General features: G+C 32.2%; 1 protein-coding gene across 5 annotated transcripts; it reads left to right on the forward strand.

Annotated features, from left to right (window-relative positions):
• The first annotated feature begins 1,601 nt into the window (after positions 1 to 1,601).
• LOC145940416 (pyrokinin-1 receptor) lies at positions 1,602 to 23,030 on the forward strand. Of its 5 annotated transcripts, none has more exons than XM_083045545.1 (6): positions 1,602 to 1,804; positions 8,717 to 9,563; positions 9,959 to 10,356; positions 20,356 to 20,573; positions 20,945 to 21,429; positions 21,905 to 23,030. In XM_083045545.1, the coding sequence occupies exons 2-6, from the start codon at positions 9,043 to 9,045 to the stop codon at positions 22,089 to 22,091; spliced, it is 1,809 nt and encodes a 602-aa protein (XP_082901671.1). In that variant the 5' UTR covers positions 1,602 to 1,804; positions 8,717 to 9,042; the 3' UTR covers positions 22,092 to 23,030. The 5 variants fall into 5 exon arrangements, with proteins under 5 accessions (XP_082901671.1, XP_082901667.1, XP_082901670.1 ...); XM_083045541.1 differs by having other exon boundaries at positions 1,603 to 1,804; positions 20,945 to 21,383; XM_083045544.1 differs by having other exon boundaries at positions 1,603 to 1,804; positions 20,945 to 21,383; positions 21,908 to 23,030.
• The last annotated feature ends 771 nt before the right edge of the window (positions 23,031 to 23,801 follow it).

A 23,801-nucleotide genomic window follows, 5' to 3' on the forward strand; every position in this document is an offset into this window, starting at 1 on the left:
ATAAAGATGAAATCGCAAATGAAGTCCAGGTGAATATATTATTGAGAAAAGGAATAACAGAGAGGAATAGTAACAAGGGAGAAACTGAAAAATTAGATAATGCACGCATGGTGAATTATGGAAAATGAGCAAATATTTGCTCATTTTCCATAATTATATCGGCTGAATGTCAGCCACGAGTGCATATAATTCGTATTTCTTCGATTTTTCGATTCATCGAACAAATGCCAAAAGAACGAGCGTTCTTTCTCGAATTGAAAAGAATATCTATTTTTTACATCTACTTTATATATCAATAATCATCTAGTCAATTTACATTTTTCGTCCTAGTTGATTTTATAACTAATAAAGAAAAGAAGCGATTGAAATTATTTTTTGCCAACAATTAAGCTTAAAATACTTAAAAAAAATAGCTCACGTGCGCTTTGTAAATTTTTTATAAGCGATTACCTGTATAAAATTCCCAACCCTTTAAAAAATGAAGACCAAGCGAGCAAGATTAAAGTCTTCATTATATACATGTATGTTATCGCATGTATGTACAAAATGCATAAAAAGAATACCTCCTCTTTAAATTATTCGGAATTGTCTTAGCATAAAGAATAATTACTTTTCTGTAATAAATTTTATATGAGAAAAGATAAAAACACTCAAGTTTCACAGTAATATTGCTTTGTGAATATTTAATACGTATAAGTACGTTCGCAATGTCGATTAAATTTTAGTTTCCAGAGAGAATGGTTTTTAATCGATCACAATGCATTTTATTGCATCGGAATAGATATCCAAGGATAAGGCGAAAGGTACGATATGCATAAATGGAAAAAAAAGTCAATCGCCATCAAAGGTCGTCCTTTAAAGGCCATCTGGTTGTTGGGATGTTGAAAAAAACGAAAATTGAATAGAGACGAGGGAAAGTGACTAATGAAAAATTACGCCATCGTGTAAACAGCTAAATTGGCAATTAAGTGCTGTTGCAGGTAGTCCGAGAAAGAGTTTTTAAGAGAATGAGATGTCCACGAGACTCACGCGACAACGAAGGCAACTTAACTTTATTTTCGCCGTAAATTTACTGCGTCACTTTAGTTCCCACAGCAGGTATTTATACAAGTGTTTACATACAGGCCAAAATTGAAAATTAAAAGGATTCTTTTGATTTCACCTCAACCTTCTTAATTAGTTTGAAATTTCTTTCTTTCTGTGTATAATAAAATTTTAAATTAAAATGTATATAAAAAGTTTCTCTCAGTTGCGCTTTTTTTTTTATAAAATTTACAACTTACAAAAGTTCCATTCTACAGCTCGCATTTTTAAAATAAATGAATAAATAACTTCTAGACACTCTTTCTTTCTCTCGAAAAAATTAAACTGCCCAATTTTTAAATGCAAATCTAGGAGAGTAATTATTCCAAATTTTTGCTCAGACAACGCATAAAATTAGCATATGTAAAATCCAATATTACATTTGCGTGATATTCTTCGACAAAATATTCCCATTCTCGTAAAACTCAGATAAGTTTCACACCGTGGTACGAGGAGATGGTCGCGATCTTCGCGCTGGCGCGAAACTCTCCCACCATAGAAGTCTTCGGTACGCGCTAGTTTCGAGGGAGGATTCGGCATTTGCACGGCAAATCGAGCTCGACTTTTTCCGCGACACGATGCGATGTGGTATGATCTCGTGATCTAGTGAAAGGGAATAAATACGACGCGTATCGCGATATACGATCGTGTAACAATCGTGCTACAATCATCCCAGATCTTTCAAATTGGATTTTCGCCGGGTTTGAGAGAAGATCATCGTGTAAGGAAACATATTTTATATATATATCCATAATTATAAAATATATATAAAAAATAAGTGTAAAAGGAATGTGTAAAAAAATATTAATTTAGACATATATAAACAGAATGATGCAAGATAAAATATAAACGTAACAAATTACTATTTTGTGAGATGAGAAAAGTAATTTTTCATTCAGGAAATAGAAGTAAAACTAAAAATTGTTTTGTTTTCATGTGTTGCGGACGTTCTATTGAAAAAATGATACATTTTTGAAAGAGTGATTTTATTATGTCATTGGCTCACAAAACTGGCGCTCGCTTGGCCTTCGTTTTTATTTTAATTTTATTTAGTGAATCCACTTTTTGAAAGAGTATCAAAGTTCATTGCTATTCCTTTTTAACAATGCTGACTAATTCTCTCGCTTTGTGTTCTTCTTTGCTTGCTTCATGATCAGTTGTCGCCAAAGTAGTAATTTAACAATTCGAAATTCTACTCTATTTTATTTGTTAGATAAATTTTATCTTTGAAGTGTAAGAAAGATCATAGCACATTTATTTTGAATAATTGTCTATTTTTTTCTGTAGATTAAATGTCGCATTACGTTTACAATGTTTATGAGATTTATAATTTTTATGCAACGATATTTCTTTTTAATTTTGGGGTTTGTTAAATAATATACGGCATAAGGAAATGAATGAAAGAAAAAAAATGTATGTTCTATCATACACAAAAGTAACGTGCAATTTCTAGAAAATTAAATATAAAGAAAGAGACATATAAATATAATCTATATTTTTAAATAAATTTTAATAATAATCAGTATATTATATAACTTTTATATGTGGTAATTTTTTTTAGTTCGACAATTTTACGTAAAATACAACACTTAAAGAAATAAATTAGCTTAGAGAAAAGTTAAAATTGTTAACGATATAAACGATAGAAAAAATTATGTCGCGTTATATATCAGGGCAATCGATTAACAATGATAAGCTAAAATCCTTTGTGATGTTCTGAAAATCAACAGGTGATCGGCAAATTTTCGTGCAAATTTGGATTAAAATTTATGACTGTTGTGTGCATCGAATACAAGCGAGAATCTGTTTCGAATTTCGTAGCAGATCGTCATGATTTATGCGATCGAATACATTTTATGATGGAAAACAAAGATTTAAATGTCAATTTGAAACGCATCGTTTCTTCCAAAAATTATTATCCGGAGGGTGATTGTCACCGATCGACAATATCTCGATATATTCTGATATATGTATACAAACGGACTCTTATTCCTACAAGTGATTATTCTTCGCGCAACAGGTGAAAGAATCGCGATGGATTTATCTCCATTATTTCTCGCGAGACGATTTTGTACGAGGGGAAGCGAAGAGTATAAAAAAAGAAAACGTTATCGGCAAATAGAGTAAAAAAGAAAAACGCAGATCACGCACAGAGCTTCCGTTGACGCAAAAAGATTAAAACGAAGAGTTTTAAAGCTCGATTCGATATTCACTTTGCGAAAGAAACAAACGAACGGAAAACGCTGCACTTTTGTGACGGATAACTTTGTTATTCAACTAAGTGCGCTTATCTACTTTTCTGTCAAGGCTTCAACTCCAGTTCGCGCAAGATCATCGTTTCCGCCAGATCATTTGATATACAGTTGCAGGTAGAATAACTATCCACGTGCGGCGATTAGTGCTTATCAGATAAAATACCTGCATACTTTTGTTATTTTATAATAATTATTAATTATTTATATTTGAAATTATATTTCCTTTTTTCGCATTGCAATATTGATGGGCATCAAACTCTCTCGTGCTAAAAAAATTGGAAAGAACCATTGACACAAATAACACACAATCTCATTTCTATATTTGGAGAAAAATTGATACAAATAGAACCAGCAAAATCGATACGGGTCGAATTATTGTGGCCTGAAGGAAGGCGAGAAGTAAATTAATAATAATAAGTAAACTCTTATATCTTGCAGGAGCAATCTTCGCACGTGAGATTCCAATTTATTAATGCGTGGTTTGTGATAATAATATTTAGGATCGATGTAATATGGTAAGAAACTGTGCTGCAATCGTGAATATTGCGAGCAATCATAACCGAGAGCTATTTCTCCATAACTGCGGATACAAAGGCTGCTATCTTATATAGGAAAATGGAAAAGTTGATGTAACTTCTTTCTTTCTTTTTCTTCTTTTTATCTTTTTCTTAGTGTACATGCTATAATCTTTCTTTAATATACATAATTTCTATGATGGAATTAGAACATAAAATTGCAACGTAATGAAGGAAAGTAGAAAGAAAAATAGAAAAAAAAATTAATGCAAGCTTTTCTCTTTATATAATAATCCTTTCTTAATGTATTTTGTATAATTGAAGTGTGAGATCTCACCGCGGTAAAGCTCTTTAACTTTTTCATAGATAAATAATTATTTTAAAAGAACTCTACATATTCTCTAAATTCAATTCAATTTTTTTTTTTTTAAATTATAGGGGAATTTTTAAACTTTGAAAATATAAATTACTCTTCTTACAACGAAGATGATATGAAAATTATTATCGTTTTATAGGATATGTTAGTGATTATATAAGTGGCCCAAAAAACATGAGATTGTAATACGTACATACATTAAAATACATAATTGTATAATTATATTGATTTTCCACTGCAAGTTAAACTCAAACGTAAGAAAACAATTATGCTATTTACATTTTCATTTTCATTATGAATCATCACTATCTAAAACTCTATAAAATATTAAAGCTGCTTGATGACAAGACTATAATGACATTTGAAATTACTATTCATCATTTAATCTCGAAATAAAGTTTTAAGAGATTAATTCTATGAGAGACAGACGATCGTGTCGGCTGTCGTAATTAATCAAATTGTTCTGCTTCCATCGGTAATCATATTAAAAGTAAAATAGTTCGATTGTGTGTGATTCCTCTTGAGAGCTTGTTTGTTTGCATTAGAGACTAAGACCGTTTTCGTACCGAAAATATAACCGGATTTATTTTATTCCCAACCAAAGATATATAAATAAATTCTTTCATTTCAATTCAAGATTTATTAGAATTTATTACAATATTATTAATTCCCAAAATATTAATAAATTTAAAAATCAAGAAATTACAACACGTATATAGCTCTCTTTTGAAGAGCATATTTACTTAAAAAATTAACACTCTATTAATAAAAATTTATTATTTAACTTTAATGTTATATATATATAATTATGGATATATATATGTATATATATATTTATATATTTATAATTTAATTAGAGTATATCAAACTATTTAAATGTCCACAATCAGTTGAAACATTTCTGCTTTTTCGCAGAAAGAAACAAGCTTTTGGAGTTGTGGAATTAAAGAGATAACACGCTTAAAATTATAGAGTGGACGGTCGGATTCATTATGAGAACTATCTAATTTAACGCGACGATGCTTCCTTCGATGCACATTTCTGCTTCTCTCATCACGTTCGATCTCAGTCGAGCGAGAAATTGTCCGCGCGTGTTGCCCAGCATTATCAACGCGTTATCAAGCGCTTGCGTTAATTACGCGTAAATATTACCATAACCGAGGCCGATCGATCGACCGATTGATTACTCGGGTTTCCACACTTTGTTTTGAACAAGTAGGTTTAACGTTCTCGGTTATCACTCGTGATTATTAAGTGACTTTACATTCTCACGCGTTTCCCTATCTTATTTACACCAAGTTAAGCAATAACGCGAAATCGAATGATCCAATTCGGATTAGTGACAAATTGAATTACAGTTTCGAATATGCAATTCCCCGTCAATGTCTTTTGCGAATGAAAGATTAATTTCACAATTAATCGCCTGTTATTTCAACATACAGAGCTCCGTATGTTAATAGAATTACACAATATGTTCCTCCAACAACATTCGTTATGTGGATCTTCGATTTAAGCCGCCTGTTGTTTTCCAAAACAAATAGCTCTGTGCATTCATTATATTGCGTAACTTGTTCTCCTAACGATGAGAATCATTATTTATTAATATACTGAGATGCACATTTACTAGAAACTGGCAATAGTGCGGAAATGTCGCATTACGCAAAAGCATAAACATTTGCGCTTACGTTAGCGTAAATCAAATCGAGTGGATAATAATGTTCGTAATAAGCGCAAACAAGTAATAAGTGTGAAACATAAATAAATGATTCTAACGATTTGAAGAATTTAACAAGCAAGATTTACGACCACTCTTGTCGGAGCGATATCGAAATATCACGCGAAGACACATATATGTCTTCAAAAATATATCTTACAATAGTTTGATCGAGAAACTATATGTATTTGCATATAAATTAATTTAATATTATTATATATTTATGCCAAATTTTTTTCATATTCTCAGAAGACATTTTCTTTTTGAAATTTACGGCGGTTTTTTAATTGCAGTTTATTAAATAATATATGACGTAAAAAATTAAATAGGATTGTTTGCAATATCTTAGTCGTAAAATGCCCCATGAAATAACAATCTGTTATGCGATTTTATTGGCTATTTTAAAAGCCTCGCCGTTTTATAAATAAAGCTTAAGTGAAGACAATAAATAACGACAGCTATAAAAGAGAAATAAATTGAAATGCGAGTGCTCCAAAATTTTGTTTGACAAGACGCGACCATGAACTACTTACTGAGTGACAAGTCGACACTCTTCAAAAATTCGCGTCAAAGTTTTCAAAAGTTTTAACAAATAAAGAAATATAAATCAAATAAATATATGAAGAAAAATTCAATGACGACTTTCGAAGACGAGCGAGATTTGACAAATGGAAAAATTTAATGTTTAATGTGTAAGATCTTTTCTTTCAAACTATTTGAAAGTCTTGCTAATTAAAAATAGATTTTACAAATGTATATTAAATACCGCAAGTGCTAAAACATCAATAATTCTTAACTTATATTTACTATAGAATCTTTCTCTGTATGATCTAATTGTATAAATTATTTCAATTAAAAATAAATAAAAAAAATCAACTTTTGGAGTATTTTCCGAACAATTTTAATGTTTGAATACAATTAGACAATGCTGGATTGAGATCAGCCGAAAGAACAATTCCACGGTGTCAAAAATAGAGTCATGTGTTTCTGTACCGCGGGCCTTTTGCGTTTTACGTTGTCGATGACAGCATCATCGAATGGAGGCAAAATCGAAGAGAAGTTGAAAACTAGAACTCGCGGGTGGAAATAGTATTCGTCGGCGTAGCGATGCAGAACGTGTTTAAGCATTCTGTGTACGAGAGTAAATGTAAGGTATAGTGGTGGGTTGTGCTTTTGGAAAGTATTCCACAGTGTCCAGTTTGTTTGCCAGAACGACAGCCAGCTGTAGCCTCACGTGGCTGGTAAACGAAACCATGCGTGTTCTGGACTAGAACTAGATCTTTAAATTAGTAAAGGAAAATATATTTTATAGTCGAGACTGCGATCTCCAGCATATTAGAGGAAGGAAGTGATTAATTACCAAAAAATTGATTGATTGTTAACGAAAATGTAACCGAGCATGTGCCAAGAGTGTTCTTTTGTGCAAGTAAACGAAAATATTATATATATATGTGTGTATAATATTATATATGTGTATAATAAAATCGAAATATTATAATTTTTAATAAAAATATATATATTACACATATATATACGTATATAAGAATTTGTATAATATATAATATCTAAAAATTTTTTGTTTATGTACATTGAATCATATTTGTACTAAATATCTAGCAATTTTATTCCGGCAAAAATATTATTATATTTCTATCACTTTTGCGTAATGATTTTTATTATATTTAGAGAAACGTGACATTTTACTGAGATAAACGGGAGTGTATGTATGATAAAAAAGGAAACTCGGCGTAAAGTTGATGCGTCAGATTAACGAAATATATATATAAATATATCCGGAAAACAATACTCTTGTCAGAGAGTGACACGACAGTGACGAGGTGGAAAGCGGATATTTGTTAACAAACAAGAGATATCATACATAGCTGGAAATTATTTCTCTCATGCAAGTAAAACTTTTTGAAGACTGCTATCACATTTGCGAGAGATTAAATGGATAATTTACTGATAATTCTACGCTCTAACAATGATTATATGAAATGTATCGTTTGCTTGAAATATATCGATCAGATATTGCATTGACGAATAGTGAATTAAACTATTAATAGTAATATGTCACGAACAAATTTTTGTCAATGATTATATTATAATTTATCGTACGATTGGCTTAACGGAGATGAATAATCGGTCACGTGAAATCTCATAAAATAAAATTATCGTAGATTCGCAAAATAATTTTTGCTCGCAAAAATTGGCTCACTCTAAAAAAAAGAGATATTTTTGTATGTATGTTAAATGTTATGAAATCATGTGTTAAAGATGCATTAATAAAAAAAAAATTACATTAAACTAAATAAAGTTTATATAATAATGATAATAATAATATATGCTTGGGAATTAAATGTATGCGTTAAAAATATATTAATAAAAATTCATATTAGAGTATGTGTGTGTATATGTGTGGGTGATTCGTGAGACGAACTATAATTGCACGAGTCTGATTGAGGAATTTGCAGGCGGCTCTTCAATTCGCGTAAATGGACTGAAATTAATCGAAGCAGCGGGAGAGAACGCGGAATGTAGTTAATAGACAGATAATGAAAACCTCTATTCACAATATTAATAGTAGTACCATTTATAATACACCATTACTACAAACTTCAAGAATGGAAAATGCTGTAATCTCGAACTCATTCAAATTATTCGCTCCTCATTATTGTCATATTCTTGATTATTTCTCTCTTTCAAAACCATCTGTATTTTGAACATCGAAAAACTTTTTAAAAAGACTTAAAAAATTTTGTTATGATTATAGATTCAATACGCGAACGAAGATAAACAGCGAAGGGAGGGATCGTCAGAAACTAATACTTTTATTTGAGTGGAAAAATACGCTTCGAACAAAATATATCGAAATCTGTCAATCAACCATAAGCTGGGATTCAACGACGAACATGTAATGTTAAAGCTAAGGGAGAACCTGTCATGTATGGAATAAACTACGTATAACTATTCAAAGATCAATAGCCTGATCTTTATAATGAGAGGTGAAACGTCAATCTCGAGAACGCGAAACCGGCGAGTCTTTTCGCCAAACGTTGTCCTATTACTTGACGATCGTTCGCCGATTCTTTCGAAAGAATGATAAGGATAAAGGAGAGCAGAATGATAGAAAATATCACGAAGATTCTTGAGGAGACTGTGGGAGACACCTGGGGACTCTCGAAGAGCGGGGATTCGCGTCTAAGACTGCGTTCCACGATTCACGGCGATGTAAATCCGCGAAACGAGAATTACTCGAGCACGATCGTCGCCTTCCTAAGGGAAGAGAGCGCGTCCGATCGTCGAGACTCCCTGTACGTCGTATTGCCGATCACGGTGATCTACGTCGTGATCTTCCTCACCGGCGTCATCGGCAACATCTCCACGTGCGTGGTGATCGCGCGCAACAAATCCATGCACACCGCCACCAATTATTATCTCTTCAGCCTGGCGGTGTCCGATCTCTTACTGCTCGTATCCGGCCTGCCGCCGGAAATGTACTATATATGGTCGCACTTTCCCTACGTCTTCGGCGAGGCGTTCTGTATCATCCAGAGCTTCGCCGCAGAGACCTCGGCAAACGCCACCGTCCTCACCATCACGGCCTTCACTGTCGAGAGGTAAGCTCCTGTAGGAATCTATTAAGTATCGCTATAAGCGTGCTAATTGGCTCGGATGATTGACAGGTGATTGTATACACGATCGCTGTCTATATCAGATGATTGACAGGTGATATATATACATGATCCCTGTCTATCACTCGATTTTTATTCCATTATATTTTGCATGCCGTGTTTTCTTCTAAATCTCTCTATAACTTCCATGATGGAGATTAATAAAACAAAAGCTTTAACGCCACTTCTTCTCTCTGACTTTGATTTTAGATTGCGTATAAGCAATCTCGACACATAATCCAAACATCCGGAAAAAACGGATCAATCGTTGTCTGATTATAAACAGAGGTAAAATATTTGCTTTCGATATTCTTATTTTTCTCTTTTTTTGTTCTCTTCAGGTACGTGGCGATTTGTCATCCTTTCATCTCGCATACTATGTCGAAGCTGTCCCGAGCAATCAAATTCGTGGTGGCGATCTGGCTGTTGGCTCTCTGTCTCGCCGTGCCTCAGGCCATCCAATTCGGCATCATCTATGACTACGTCGGCAACGGCAGCGCTATTCTGGACAGCGCCAGGTGCTCGACGAGGTGGACGTTGATCGAACACGCGTTCGAGATCTCGACCCTCCTGTTCTTCGCAGTGCCGATGACGATCATCATCGTGCTGTACATACTGATCGCCATCAAGCTGCGACACTCGAGCCTGTTGACCACCGACAGCAAGAAGCATCACGTACCTGGATCAAGCCATGACAGAAAGAGGACGAATGCTCAGAGAAACGTCATTCGCATGCTCGGTAAGTAGCAGGTTTACACTTAAATTATTACTCGTTTGAAATCGAGCTTATTCTTCGATGATGAGAGTCCCCGTCTATCCACGAAATCATTCACGATTTCTTCACGAAATCTGCGCGCAAATTTCATGAAAAATTGAGGATGATCCATTAAAGCTCGCAATTCTTGGAAATCCACGCGAAATTGTTCTGACTTTCAAGGAATTTACTTTGAATACTTGGGTATGCAGAAATCCCGAGGTAAATAGGTCGAATTATGTGGCAGATTTTTCCACGGCTAAGTAGAACACCATAATCTTCAATGAATTTTAAATGAGAACTTTAATGGAACTTTAAAATTTAAAAACTTGTAATATTATATATATGTATAATACATGTAAGACATGTATAATTAAAGCTTGGAAAACTTTGTCCTTTAAGAAGAAGATAAGATCAGCGATGCATCTGCCATTAAAGTTTGTCCTACTTTTTCACTTTGCATTTTTTTACATGATATTTGCAATGATGTGTTCAATACAAGTTCTATTAAACATCAATTTCTGTAGTGTACTGTCACTATTCGAACTTCAATGTCTGTCCTAAATTGTGCGAATAGCTCTGCTTTTTTGTACGAGATTATATAGATCAAATCTATCGCATACACGGATATTATAATTAAAATCTATCAATTAGTGTGTCATTCTTTTAATACATGCAACTTTTTTTTACTTCTTTCTATTTTATCTTCGTCTTTTTCGTTTCTCTTTATTCTTCTTTTTCCTCATCGGCTAACTCTGCGTTATCTTTCTTTTTTATTAAATAAATAATTATTACGGATAGCACTAATTGACAATATAAATGACATACTCTAATTTAGACGTATTTTCATTTAGCTCGCACAGTTTCGCGCGTGTATGTACATTATTTAAAATAGGGATGTGCAAAATGGGTGTCCAAATGGGTGACCTATTTAAAATAGAAAATGCAAAATAATTGGAAGTTTTCCATTTGAAAATGCAAAATGCAAAATGCTTTTTAGATATCTATTTAAAATAGGAAATAGAAAATAGGCATTTTTACAACAGTTTTTCAAAATAAAAATGGTTTTTTCAAATATATATATATTATTTTTTATTATTTACTTCTTACAATTATTACTTATATTTAAATTCTTATTTCTTTATTAAATTTTTATGAACTTTATAAATTTTCTTTATAAAGCTTTCTTCATAAACTTTCTTTTATAAACTTTATATATTTTTAATATAAAAAATATTTTTAATACAAAAAACAAAAAATTTTTACATAAATATTTACATGTGGAATTACAAAAAATGTTTATTATTGTTTAGAGACATTTACTTAATGACTTCTTTAATAACATTTTAATTGTTATATATATATATACATATTATTGATATCTCGATTAATTTTTAGTTTGCAAGAAAAATGCATTTAAAATAAAAAATGGGTATTAAAAATTATTTAAATGTAAATAGAAAATAGTTTTTGAAAACATGTATTTTAAATGCAAAATACAAAATAGGCATTTTACATTTTACATTTCCACTTTAAATGCATCTATTCCAAATAATGCACATTCCTGATTTAATAGTAGGCTAGTCGTTTTTTTTCTCGTAAAAAATGCAAATGCTCTTAAACATACTCAAAGCAAGCTTCCACGATACAACTACAAAGGCTAACTAACTAGACATTTCTGCAACAACCTTGTAAAATATGCAAATTGCTTAATTATTTTGAACTTTGCTTAAAAACCGAGATATGCTAAAGACTTGTTGCGCTTTAATAATTTCTAAATAATGTCACAAACACGCAAATACATCGACAGAGACGATTTAAATTTTCATTGAAAAAGCATTTATTGGACACATAAATTCCTGTGACGAAATTGTACTTTCTAAGGTCTAGGTAAAGATTAATACAACTAAATTGTAATAAAATAACAAATTAATGTTGGCATAAATTGTCTAAATGGCAGCTTCTAGACCTTGTTAATTATAATAAGACAGAGTATATGTTAGGCTCTAATTAAGAATCGCATACAAAGGTCAGATATTCTGGATGTTTCGATTCCTTCATGGAATGTCATTATAAAATTTTAAAAAAAATACAAAGTCGCAACCCGACATTTCAATTAATTAATTACAAATCAGATTTGATGCAAAACCAGATACTGTGATATTTATACTTCCAAAATCCGTGCATAATCATTAAGCCGTCGCGTTCGAAATGTCCATCAGTCTTAAAAATTGTCAAGTGAAGAAAACATCGAGGAAGAAACCTGATTGTCCGAATCGAACGATCGATTCCAATCGGGTCGAGATCTGTCGCCTCGACGTGCCTAGCTCCCCAAATTTTTTCACAATCCGCGATATATTAGTCCATCGCCGGGAAAGGGAGAAGATCGCGTAAATATCACAAAATAATGGCTGAAAAATTCTGATTCCCCAGGGATGAAACGCGCGCCATTCATCCTGGGATTTTATAATCTCGCATAAAATTCTCTCGCGATATTGACGTCGTTCAACATGACGAGACGAGTCTTTATATCCACGTGACATTTACTTCGCCTCGGCTTACGAACGCATTCGACATTCGGCTATAGAATACAAATTTCAGGAAATCTATCTTATTTTTGTAGATAGTATATTTTAGTTTTGCACGAGACAAAACTGGTCAAAAAAAGATTCTTGAAAAGATTTTTGAAAAGAATATTTTACTTGCCGCAAACACACTTTTTTGCATAAAAAAAAGATTTTCAATTATTTTTTATTATACCTATACAGCCTTGTGGAATATAAATAATAATAAATTCACATTCTTCAGTTAATTTTAGGTAGAGTTTACTTTAATAGAATTTTAATTTAAGGCTTAGTTACAAAGATACATGATGGCAAAAATTGGAAACATGCAAAAAATAATGACCTCCCTCGACATTTTCGCTGAGGAAAAATCGTCTCCAAATGATCCCAGGAATCTGCACACGAATTTAGTCCCCATCATTCTGGGACACCCTGTATACTTAAAATGTTTTATTAGTCTCCAAAAAAAATAACGAAGTATACACTTCTTCCGCCAATTTTCGTTTCAGATAAAAATAATTTTTACGTTTTCTCAATGCTATTCACGGTCATCGACTCGCTCTTCGAAATCTTCGTCGGTCGAAGAAGAAAATATCTTCGAGCGTGCAATATTGCTAGATCTTCGCGCGACACGACATTCTTACTATATCAACGTTTGTTCGTGATACGAATAAGATGGACAAATAATTCACGTTCAGCAGAGGACCGATTGATAATCCCCTCGAGGCCTGGGCTATTTCTGTCGACACGAATCGGATGAAATTTTCGGGATCGCCGGATTCGATGGTCGTACCCACATCTCGACGAAATAAGCGAATCAATCGAATGATCTCGGACTTGATTACGTTATAGGGATATATATATTTCACAACTATCTCAGATCGCACATTTTATTGATCGGATCGAATAGATTAAATGCGAGCGAAGACGCCGAGCGAAATAATTCTCGGAGTTCCACATGTGCGTGATTAGAGATTATATGAGGGCTACATTTTTTCCATCGTGTCGCATCTCTTATTATATTGACGTTAATGAATTTCTTGACGATTCTTAAGATATTTTTTTTTTTTTTTTTTCGACGAAATTAGAATCGAATTCCTTGCTTATTAAAAAAAGATTCGTGGAAATTAACAAACGGATGGTAAACTTTTCAACGGATAGTAAAACGTTTATTCCTCGCGCTTGATTTTAAGCGGATATAACTTTACGAGCATAACTTTAGAATTGAGAACGTAAACATGTAAGATTTACAATTTCGCCGACCAATGTTTGCCTTAATATCGTTATATACGGCGCTTATAAAAACCGCATTGTCATCAATTCCTGATGGTGAGTCGATTGGTGTGCGTATTATGACATTCGTGCGACGCAAAAAAAGTCGACACCTCAAATAAGATGACGAAATTTGAAATATGAGATCCCGACTGTTATATTGGCATTTTTCTCATGCGTGATATCCACTTATATTTTCTCCTCTTCCTCATATTCCACGTGCTAGCACGTTTCGGATTCAGGCACTTGTGTCCGAAGCCTTCGAGGAGAGAGAATTATTCCGCTCGTGCGCGATAATAGTCGTAAATAAATGACCCGTGCTCTTTTGCTTTTCACGCTTCTAATCTTTTACGGCAAGTTCTGATTTTATTCGCATCAACAAATCAGGTGCCCTTCGTCCCAGCGAATTTTTATTCAGTTTCTTCTGACTTTGGTCTTTCAAGATTGTCGAATCTCACGAAGCAAATTTAAGCAAACGCGTACACACATACGATATACATATATACATATTGAATGAAAATTAATAGTAAGACTTTGACAAATTCAATTCTCCTTATAAATATATAAAAAAAATGTGCACCAGAATTACCACCAAATTTAATAAATATCGCGTTTATAACAAATATTCAAATTAAATCGTATTTATTACGAGTAAATTAGTGATCTTTGCATTCTATGTCTAATTGCTAGAATAATTTACATAAATGATAGTGTGATCACAAAGAGACAGAAATAAAACACGACATGGTTACCGTGTATATTTACGATATTTTGGCTGCGAGTTAAATAGTTTTTCCTGATGTGCAACTGGGCGATTTCAATCTATTTTTCGATTACAATCTGCTTACGTAAAACTCCCAATGATTCCCGATCGTATCGAAGCTTCCGTATCTCTTGCTATCATGTCCAGATTTATGCTGAATAATTGTGTGGCATCTTACAAATCTTCTAGACCGCAAGTTATCATTCATGTGTCAGTAATACATCGAAGACATTTTAAGCAGTCCTTTTTGTATCTTTATTCTTTTTAAATATCTGTCAATGTCTTTTAAATGTCGCAAGTCAAACATAAATTATCCCAAAAATTCTATGTGTTGTATATACATTATACAAATATGATAATTATCGCGTCAGTCAAAAGTTTATAAGAATTAATTATTATACCTGACGAGGACACGAATAAAAATGCGCATATAGCTGTTACGAGATTAAATTTCTTGCGCTTAAACGATTATAATGTTCTTATAGAAGAATATTATACAAATAAACTCTCTCTTGGAAAGAGGCTGTTTGTAAATTTTTCGTGTGTGATCATCGAGAAGGAATCTCTCCAACAAAATTAAAAGAATAATACATAGGAGATCTTTCACTCTCGATATTCTATATTTATATTTTAAATGATAAAGTCATTTAGTTGCAAGAAGAAATTTCATTAACTGTATCTCTAAAAAATATATTGTATCTAGTTAAGAAGTTTAGCTTTTTCTCATACAATATAATACTTTATCCGATTTAATAGACAGAAATCCAATAAGAAATCTCTCACGAGCTTTTATATCGAAAACACATGCAACGAGATATTTCAAACAACTCGATGTAATCCAGAGATTAATAATTTGCGAAAAAATTTACGAGAAATTACATTTTTGATCTAAAATTATCATTAACTGTATCTCTAAAAAATATATTGTATCTAGTTAAGAAGTTTAGCTTTTTCTCATACAATGTAATACTTTATCCGATTTAATAGACAGAAATCCAATAAGAAATCTCTCACGAGCTTTTATATCGAAAACACATGCAACGAGATATTTCAAACAACTCGATGTAATCCAGAGATTAATAATTTGCGAAAAAATTTACGAGAAATTACATTTTTAATCTAAAATTATCATTCACTGTTTCTCGATACATAAAAATTCAAATATAGCATTACAGATTCTACTCACATTCTATGTCCTAAGCTATAGTTGTCAGATGATACTCGAAGATCACGCGGTGCACTAAAAATACTAAAACGTTATGTCTCTCTTACTTTCGATTTCTGGATATCGCAAAGTACCATCGAGATAATAATTTATTTGCCGTTCCATTCGTGCACCATATCGATTTATCAATCTGTTTGGCCATCAAGGAGCGAAGGAGAAGGAAACATCGGGTCTTCAGTAAATTACCTCGTCTCTCTTTCTAACGTGTATTTAAGAACTTCTCCCTTCATTTACTCTCCCCCATCCAGGAAGTCAATACATGCTTCCTGAAAAAAGTTTGTGTGCTTATCACACTTGCGTTTCTATTTTCCCTTCTTCTATGCGAATCGAAGACGAAGATCACTCACAGCTGCGTGTGTTTGCAAACTAACAATAAGACGGAAAAAATACATTTAATTTGGATCAAAACAAGCCCGCTGTGATTATTTATCGTATAATAAAATCAGTAATATTATCAAAAGATCCACTGAACAAAATAATACAAAATAACGTGTAAGAGACATCGAATCTACATATTTTTATACGACAAGAAATATATATTTTACTACATTTATAGCATATTTTTTTAAACAAAAAATTAAATAGATTTTTATATCCTATAATAATTGCACGTGGTTTTTTCTATAATAATTCTTTGCTATTAAATTGCGCACATTTGCGTAACAATACATTTACGTGACATGTGACAATAACAAAAATATTTACACATAACTTAATGAAAAATAATGTAACGTTGACACATGTTTATTTCGCGTAACAATGTCGTATCCAGATGTAAAATCAATCGTCAACCGAAAACAGAAAATTATTCCGAAAGTTGCGATACAGAGTGGTCTGTTCATCAAATTTATGATCCGCATGGGATCGCCTATCTTTCCCGATGGTCGAGTGTCTCAAGCCAAAGAGATAATCGAAATAAAAATGTCGATCATTGTACCATTCGTACCGTCGAGCATTTGTGGGCAAATCTCGTTTGGCCGACGAAATGTGCGTAATAAAATTGATTTCCATTTCGAAAAAAAAAAAGAAGATAAAATGTACATATTTTTCCACGTCCCTGTGCGCGATCAAATATTTTTCGCCGAAAAAAAACTGCGACGAAACATAAAAATGATGTTTCGATTCAATGTTTCCGTACACTTTTGATTGCCCATCTATCAAAAAGTTATATACATATTCACGGTCGCAACATTCGATGAATTTTAAAGGTTTATCAGCAAACATCGATTCCTGGAAATTATAGAACATTTTTTGGATTATACAGAAAGCTTTTCAATAGGTTTTCGATATTGGATGAGAAAATATCACGAAAAATATATATTATGAACATTTTTCAAACTCTAATAGTGAGGAGATCGTAATGTTTTATTTTTGTTCTTTATTTTGTTCTTAAATAATAAATTATTTAAAAGCTGTTGCCTTTTATTTAAGATATGTACTTTTAATAAACTGAGTTTTATTTCGACTATTTATGTAATCAATTGCGTCTTCAATTAATTTTTTTTTTTTTTTTTTTTGCAAAACATTGCAATTGGAAGCATTCCTTATCAAAAAAATTCCAAAGAAATCGAGAGTGTTTCCCTTTAAATATTTTCGAATGTTCTTAAGCTACTTGGTGACAGAAATAAATTCATAAATTAAAAAAGTTTGATATTTATGAGTGACGACGATTCTTAAAATAATTACATTTAAGTTATTTTGATGTCTGCTAAGTCTTAAAGGTAGGATAGTATTCTCTTATTATAATACGTAACTCTCCAAGTTTTATATTACTGCTTTGCAAAAATTTGCGTAAGTCAATTTGGAAAATTCCATCCTATATATGTTATTCGCTACTTTGACAGTTCTTCATCCTTTAATATCCACCCATATGAGTGAAAGGCAAAGCTTCTCTTTTATTATGTGTATATCATTTATGTCATATTTCTTATATCAATTTTCTTTTATTATCAATTAATTTCCCAAATTCGATACGTTATGACGTCGAAAGCATCCTTGACGTTGTATATTATTAATTGCCCACATTATTTTTATTTGAATTATCACGTAAAATTTAACCTTTTAAAGAGGAAAACAATTTAAATAAATAAATATTAATAATATTAATAAATATTAATAATAGTTAAATATTAATATATAAATATCAATAAATAAATATTAATAAATCTATTTAGTCGAAAATTACATTTAGTTTCAGTTTACGTATTTCTGCTTCTTATTCACAAAAATTTCAGCGCGTAATTTATGCAGATGAGAAATGTCACGATAATAATTTCGTAATATTTTTAGACTTGTATTTTTACGAATTATGCCAATCAGTTATTATTATAGTATTACACTTCTAAAGATATTATTTTCAACAAAACTTGTTAATTTCATGCTCATTTTCAAGCATTTTTATTACCGGCTTAGTATTCTGTGCCTAGAATTTTTCTAGCCCTTTAACAACTTTTTCCGAGTTTTGCGCGTCGCTGTCATAATTCTTCGAGAATTTTCAAATGAACACTATATCGTCTTTCTGTCCTCTCAAATACGGAAGACAACCATTATGACTATTGTGCAAAGAATTTATACGGGGAAGGTATACGAATTAAAAGCAACAACTGAGAAAATTCGTCGAAATTGCTCGTAACATGCTGTACTATCATAAATAGGAGATTTAATTGCACTTGTGTTCGCAATATATGGCTCGTAAATTTTCAACTTATTTTATATTAGTGTTAATGTATAAATAAATAAAAAATATTCGTAGGGCATTTATATAGTTACTGCTTAGTTTTAATTAAGATTAACAAGTATGAGATACATACTTTGGCTTTAAAAATTTGAAGGATATCTATTTCTTATCGCTGAATAAACTATGTAAAAGCAAAGATCATTAATTAATTATACACATATTTAAACAGCATTTCAATGTAAAATGACGATACATCTTTATAGCCCCTTTATAGCCTAAAATTAATTAAGATTCAACCTCGTAATAATATTTGAAATGGATGGTCGTCTCAGAAAATTTTCTTATTTTCTAGATACCTCACCGTAGCACCTTATATAATAAATAAGGGACGTAAAAAAGCAGGATGTATAAAAATATAAAAATTATATAGCCTAAAGGATGTTCGCGCGTGTATAATGAAAGAACGAAAGCTCTACCCGGATATCGCAAGGTCGAGAAATATCGGAGAAATTGTGAAAAAATCGAAAGATCCGTCTTAGCAAAAAGTACACACTATCATGGTTCACGTCGCAATAGCATTTAAGTTTCACCAAGCACTCTGCTTAATGAAACGGTGCATTCTTCCTTTCGATACCTGGCATGCGCTATGCGAAAATCTCTCATTGTCAGAATGAACTTCGATCATTTTACCTCTTGAAAACTCCGACGTTTCGCAGTCAGCGGAGAATAGTAGACGTAATAAAAGTATCTTTTCTTGGTACGAAGTAATGAAATCGCGGAACGTGATCTAAAAAAACAGCGACAAATGTAGACAAACGGCTACAGCAATGTTATTTATTTCTGTTATTTTTCTGAATGTGCTTCATAAAGCTCATTGAATTGTAAACAACGGACTTATATTATTTGCATCTCGTAATGCAATTTCTAATCTCTTATTTTATTAACTTCAGAATAAATTTAATTTTCAAACTAATACTAATCAAAAGACATATGTCTTATTTACATCAAAATAACGATAAAATTAATTAGCTCAGGCTCTTATAATAATAATCAAAAAAGGAGAGAACAAGAGTAAAAGCAAACACAGTTTTATGTGTATAAAAAAATAATTAAAAGTTTCAAAAAATATTTCTAACGTATTTATAATTTTATTATTTCTTTTAATATTCTCGAGAATTAATTATCTTTGCTATATAAATTTATTTATTATAACGAATTCCTTCTCTCCTTGAAATCTCCCCCTTGAATATCGATGAAAGTTTACAAGTTTAAATTTTCAAGTACTTTTATAAAGAATATCTGGCTTCCCTTATTCACTGCAAATTGTGAGTGAGACGCCGAAATAATTTAATTATGCGCTAATCTTACTGTGTGCAAAAAGATATAGGTTTCATTTTATTTTACATCCTATCTTGTACGCGCGAGAAACTGAGGAACCAAATAAACGCTTTCTGCTAACGAAATACTCTTCTTGTTTTTATAGTCGCAGTTGTGGTGGCCTTTTTCATCTGCTGGGCACCATTTCACGCACAAAGATTACTGGCGGTATATGCGCAGAGCACCACATCTGAACCAGCGTATGGTCTGATCATAGTATATACCACACTCACTTATGTGTCAGGAGTATTCTATTATCTATCTACAACGGTGAACCCGCTCCTCTACAATATCATGTCTAATAAGTTCAGGGAAGCTTTCAAGGTGAGTTTTCAAGCGTCCCTAGCGAACTGGATTTAAGCAATTAATTTCTCTCATTTTCCGAACAATTTTATAATCTAATACTTGTGCTTGTCACAAGTAGAAGAACGCGATATATATATATATATATATATATATATATATTCATACAATATATAATATATATAATATACACTGAGTATATTTAAACACAAGTAATTTGCGTAATATTTTTTTATTTTTTCTTAATTCCATTTAACTTAATTCTCTAAAAGTTCTTAATTAAAAATGTCGATTCTTATCGTTAATATGTCGATTATATGATTACAAAAAAAAAATGCAAAGATTAAGAAGTTTTCAAATTTCGCATAATTTCGTAATCTTTTTTTTTGCAGTCGATGCTATCTAAGAATTGCGTCGGAAAATACTCGTCTCACAGGAATAGTCTTCGACAACCGACAACTTATACCAGTCTGTCGCGGTATCAAAGATCCACAAAGCATCGATTCGACGGTGTCCAGCATTCGCCCTCGATATCCTTCAGCGACGAGCAGCAGCGATTGACGCACATCGCGCTGACAAATAACGTAAATGTCTGCGAGGCAAACGGATTCGCGAAATCACGAACCGAGCAACCGAGACCTGGTGTCGCGATTAGGGAGATCGCGGGCTACCGGGATTACACCAGAAGCCTGTCGAGAGGCTCCGATTCCAGCCAACTCACCATGACGACGTCGTTGAGCAAGCATGGTCTCAACAACGAAGGCAACAATAACGTGGCCGCGAACGAGTGTCTGCTGAGGATACATAAGCTACCGAAAGCTGTCACTTTAGGTAGCGTCCATCTGACCTCGTGCTTGCGCAACGTCAATTATAATCAGTAGGTCCTATCCCTAACAGCGATCTTTAGATCAATGAAACAGGTCCTTTTTATTCAACGATTAATTAATTTTATCCGAGAGTACACGCGCCATCCATATTATAGTTATCTATCTGCATAGTTACGTACATATAGAATAAATATTATATCTCGCGAAAATACAAATGATAAAGATCCAAGTGTTTATCTCAACTTATTGAAACGACAAAAAATCAATTAGATATTAGATTTATTTTGCGTAAACACTTTAAAGCGATAAGCATTTGCAGATATAGCAATAAGATTTTAAAGCAAATATTTCAAAAATTAGAAAGAAAATATTAAATATACAAAATATATGCATTTTTTAAATAAACGCTACTCTCTCTTTCTAATTTTTTACTGTGATTATTTGCTTTAATTTTTATTCATATGATCCGATAAAAATTAAGGAAGACAAAAAGGAAAGATATTACCAAATAGTTGACATTTCCAGCAGGGATCCTTACGGAGAGATTGGGCCTTGGCACCAAAGGCTTCTTCGCGCAGCACCGAAAAAGTTCGACCAGCCCGGCGATGCCGAACCCGGAAAAAGCTCCGGTCGCAGCGATGTCGCGATTCCAGAGTCATCCAAGCATCGAGAGTGCCAATACAATCAGCAGTTCCAGCCTTCAGGATCTTGACGAGACTGAATTTACCGGATCTGAGTTGGCGCAGTACATGGGCGAGTTAAACTTCGATCTTGTTACTTGACATCCTGTTCATCGCGGCGAAACGTTGCCCCTTGAAGTAGACGTTTCGCGAACGCGATCTTCGCATGCAGACTTATAGAGCCTTTTAATATGAGGATCTTGACAATGCACATTATTGCATCTACATAATTCTATATATATACGACAACATATACTATTATATCTGCAAAGAGTTTAGCAATTTGCAAATCTCGATACAATTGTGGATCTAATTACGTGACGGACAATGTGCGTGACGTCACGAGGATGAATTTGATGCGGAATGTGCATCAAACTTGATTAAAGTCCTGTTTTCGTAAATTTATTATTATTATTATTGTAAAAAGAGAAAAAAATATTTTGATCTGATTGTGCAAAGAGATGCAAATTTAGCATAATAAGATAAATAAGATGAAAAAATATGTTAGAGTCATTATTGTCTGTGATTGGGGTGTTGACAGAAATAAATACTGTCAATGATTTTATGCAAGTAAAATTGCGGCGTAAATAAGATGGTTGGCTGCTTGATTTTTAAATTACATACATTTGCAAACATTCTATTTCTCTGTCCAGCATGATTAATAATGCTAGTCTCACGCGAATATAATTTACAGTGACGACGTTCATAGAATGTAAGCATGTATATAATGAAAACATGATGATAAAGATATTTTTGTTGATAACGTGAAGTTATAATGTTATAATCAAGTGAAACGACCTGTCACACACAAGACCACTCAGCATTCTTCGTGTTCCTATCGTCTATATTAATATTTCATAAGTTTATAATTTCTAATTGTAAGACTTTAACGCTAATCGTAAAAAATTTGTATAAAATTCAGAGCCTGTGTAACTTATTTTTTAATATATTTTTGTTATCTTGTTGTCTCATTACCAATGTAGATCAAATATGCCCGTCCTACTTGTACAAAATTATATACTTTGATGATATCGATAATAAATATCAGATCTGCAAAATTAATTTTTGAAGAGAATTATTTATATACAGTTTCAGAAATAGGTAGCCAAACTTTGAGAGCATATTCTATTCACCGATAAGAATAAAAAAAGTCATATGTCAAAGTCATGTAACTATCTAATTCTGAAACAGCATGTATAATAGTTTTCTTTTTTTGACGGCTTTATTATCTATCAGTTATAAATAGAACAAAATCTATATTAAATGCAAAATTATATGGATTAAAGTTATAGTATTATAAAGAGGGCAACTCATTGCTGATATATAAAATATATGAAATAAAATTGAAAAATGTTTGTAACCGAACAATGCAGTTATGATATTTTTCATTGATGCCATCAGCTTATTGTGCATATAACTTCAAATAAACTTGACCATTTTTTTTTACTTTTTTAATACATCGTATGTATCAATTGTGACAAGTTGAGTTTTATTTGATCGACAAAAAATACGTCTGCACACGCTAAACTTCTATCGCCGTTTTGCATATTAACTGTAGAATATATACATATAATTTGCTAAATAAAAATGCAACGATTATCTGTCTCAATATATTAACAGTTTCATGCGTGTTATATCACTTGTCTTTAGAATAACATGTTTATTTAAAAACGCTCATTAGGAAGTAATGATAAGTTAAAATTAAAAGACTTTTTTGACGGAGTAAATTAAAACATTTCTAT

Source organism: Prenolepis imparis, unplaced genomic scaffold (genome assembly GCF_030444845.1).
Source record: "Prenolepis imparis isolate NDT839.2.m4 unplaced genomic scaffold, iyPreImpa1.0 SCAF_9, whole genome shotgun sequence".
Classification (NCBI taxonomy): Eukaryota; Metazoa; Arthropoda; class Insecta; order Hymenoptera; family Formicidae; genus Prenolepis; species Prenolepis imparis.